Raw genomic sequence first — 2,603 nt, 5'->3', positions numbered from 1 at the left:
GTGTCCCTTGACGAGGCTACCGTCTGTGCATATTCCTTGACAACTCTCGCCTTGTTCACCAGATAGGAGAAAATCCGAATCTCCAAAGGAGCCACAGCAGTCATGATGTTATCCTTCAAGCACCTTTGATACTTGATGCACTTCCAACTTTCATAGGTCTCCGGGGGACCCTGACACACCTTAGAGAGCCTACAGAGCTCCTCAAATCTGCTACTATAGTCTGCCACAGATAAGGAACCTTGCTTCAGTTACATAAATTCCAACTCCTTCGCTTCTGTTGCAGATTCAGGAAAGTACTTCTTGTAGAACGCCATTTGAAATGCATCCCAAGATATTTCTGCGTTCGAAAGTTGCATCAACTGGCACTCTCCTTGCCACCAATATTGTGCCTCTCCTAACAGTTGATAAGCCGCAAACTCCACGTATTGGTTAGTCGGGACATGTTGAGCCTGTAGTACGCGCTCCAAAGCTCGGAACCAATTTTCCGCTTCAGTTGAGTAGGTCGAACCTCTAAAACTTCGTGGATGAACCTTCAGAAATGAAGTCAAAGTCATTGGAGCACCTCCCAAGTCATTACCGTCTCCTTCCCCATTTTTGTTCATATTTCCATTACCGTTTCCCGCAGTTTGACCCAATCTCTGCACAACTTGTAAAGTTGCAGCAGCATTCGCTTCCATGGTATTAGCTAAGTTGGCCATCACCGCCATGAATTCAGTGTGATTGTCCGTCGACGGGTTACTTTCATTCTCTCTTCGAGTACGAGTACAACCTCGTCTGCGAGTAGCCATTCAGGGTCCTGTCTACACCAAACAATTGATATCAAGGTGATCAGTCTCAATATCAAAAGTCTAGTGCTTTAATTATCCCAAAAAGGGACTCACAAACCACCATGCTATGAAATATCAAGCAGATAGGCTAAATAGCATGACAGAAAAATGACCCAAAGTATACAATGAAGAACAATCAGTCAACCCCTCAGGCTCACGAGGACGAACCGCTCTGACACCACTAAATGTAACACCCTAATTACCCTAAGCCTTACCTCATGCTATAAAGCAAAGGATAATCAAGGGTTTTGACAAAATCCTAAGGCTTATACATAAATATATATAAGGAATAATAATTCTAGAAGCCCGATGAAGGAAATAAGCTCAAATACAGAATCACAAAGCGCGAATGTTCACACGAAACTATAAGCGTAAAGGTCAAGATCTACTATATAAGAAATCAAGATATATGTAGTTATGTAAGAGTATAATAATCATAAGATACTAGTCACAGCCCGCGGAGTTTGGGCCGACTAGTTAAATACAGAAATACAGAGTTTTGAAAGTAGATAGCTTATACAGAATATCACTCTCAAAGTAAGCCTCTAAGGCAAAAGTAAATACAAAAGTGAGAGTACTAATCAAAATAACCCTAATAATAAGATCCTCCGCTCTGCTACCATCAAAAAACTCACTGAGGTGGGCTGCGACCTGCATCTAAAAAATAACAACAACGTATAGAATGAGAACCAGAGGTTCTCAATATGGTAACTGTTCCGAGGGTTACCTGAAACGTGTAGCTCGGTCGTCTGGAGAGGCCCGAGGTGGGGGTTCAGGGACCCGAGCTTTGATATGCGGAGTGGTTGGTGGTTGTACCTGCAATGACACTCCGATGCTTAAGTTAGCATGGGTTCAAGCAGATATATGTAGAATGTGGAATGAATGCCATACCTGGGTGCTCCAGTGTATTTATAGTAGTTGGCCGTGATCTTCCCTGGATAAGATATTCTTATCTTATCTTATCTTTCGGGAGTTTTATCCCTATCTTTGTGGAACCGCCTTCGCTAGGCCTTTTCGGCCTTTAGGTTTGGGCTGCGTTCCTTTTGATGGGCCTTCCCTTGCTTTATTCGTCCGAGGTCCGACCTTTAGGCGTGAGCCTTATGACGAGGTCGGACCTTTTATAAACTGACCGAGTTTGGAGGAGCCCGGTCAGGGTATGAACAGTGCCCCTGCCCGAGTTCGTCCTTTTTGGGAGGTCGAGCTCGGGCATAGTAGTTTTTCAAATTTCAAAAATGGCCGTTCCTGCATTCATTGCATTTTACCGTTTCTCCTCAATTTCCGTTCGTGCTCTGTGAAGGCATTATTTATTTGCTCCCTTCCTTTTTCTTCGTTTATTCTGCTCCCTTCCTGTTTTTCTAATTTTTGCCATCTCCTTTTTTCGAGCACCGCTTCTTCTCTCTCTTTGTTCTTCTTCCCCGAATCTTTCCGTGTGTCTTTCCGGGGTTTCTTCTGCGTCGCCGTTTCGTTCTCCTTGCCTCGGAGCTCTTCGCCTTCGTTTTCTTTCTTCCAGGTTTGTTCCCATGTTTCTTTTTTCTTGTGATTATATGCTTCTGTTCTTTGTGTGGCTCTTTGTTTGTTTCTTTTTTTTCTTTATGCCTGGGTTGCCCCAAAAAGAGGCGCCGCCGTTGTTTGTTTGCATATGGGGGGGGCTCTTTTTCGTTCTCTGGCATTTTTTGTTTCGGGTTTTGCTGAATGGGTTTTTTTGCTGTCTTCTTTATGTGATTTTTGCTTGCTGTTGTATTCTTCTTTGTAGGTAAGAATTTTATGTCTCGAAAG

General features: G+C 43.4%; 1 protein-coding gene across 1 annotated transcript; it reads right to left on the bottom strand.

Moving 5' to 3' along the window:
* Positions 1-248: 248 nt before the first annotated feature.
* Positions 249-788, bottom strand: LOC130975028 (uncharacterized). The gene has a single exon (XM_057899864.1). The coding sequence runs from the start codon at positions 786-788 to the stop codon at positions 249-251; it is 540 nt and encodes a 179-aa protein (XP_057755847.1).
* Positions 789-2,603: the final 1,815 nt, after the last annotated feature.

The sequence above is a fragment of the Arachis stenosperma genome, chromosome 4 (assembly GCF_014773155.1).
Source record: "Arachis stenosperma cultivar V10309 chromosome 4, arast.V10309.gnm1.PFL2, whole genome shotgun sequence".
Taxonomy (NCBI): Eukaryota; Viridiplantae; Streptophyta; class Magnoliopsida; order Fabales; family Fabaceae; genus Arachis; species Arachis stenosperma.
Note: the sequence above shows the minus strand (reverse complement) of the source record. Positions and strands in the feature narration are given on the sequence as shown.

Excerpts from the sequence above, each read along its gene's own strand:
- LOC130975028 (XM_057899864.1), bottom strand. The coding sequence starts at position 788 with ATGGCTACTCGCAGACGAGGTTGTACTCGTACTCGAAGAGAGAATGAA.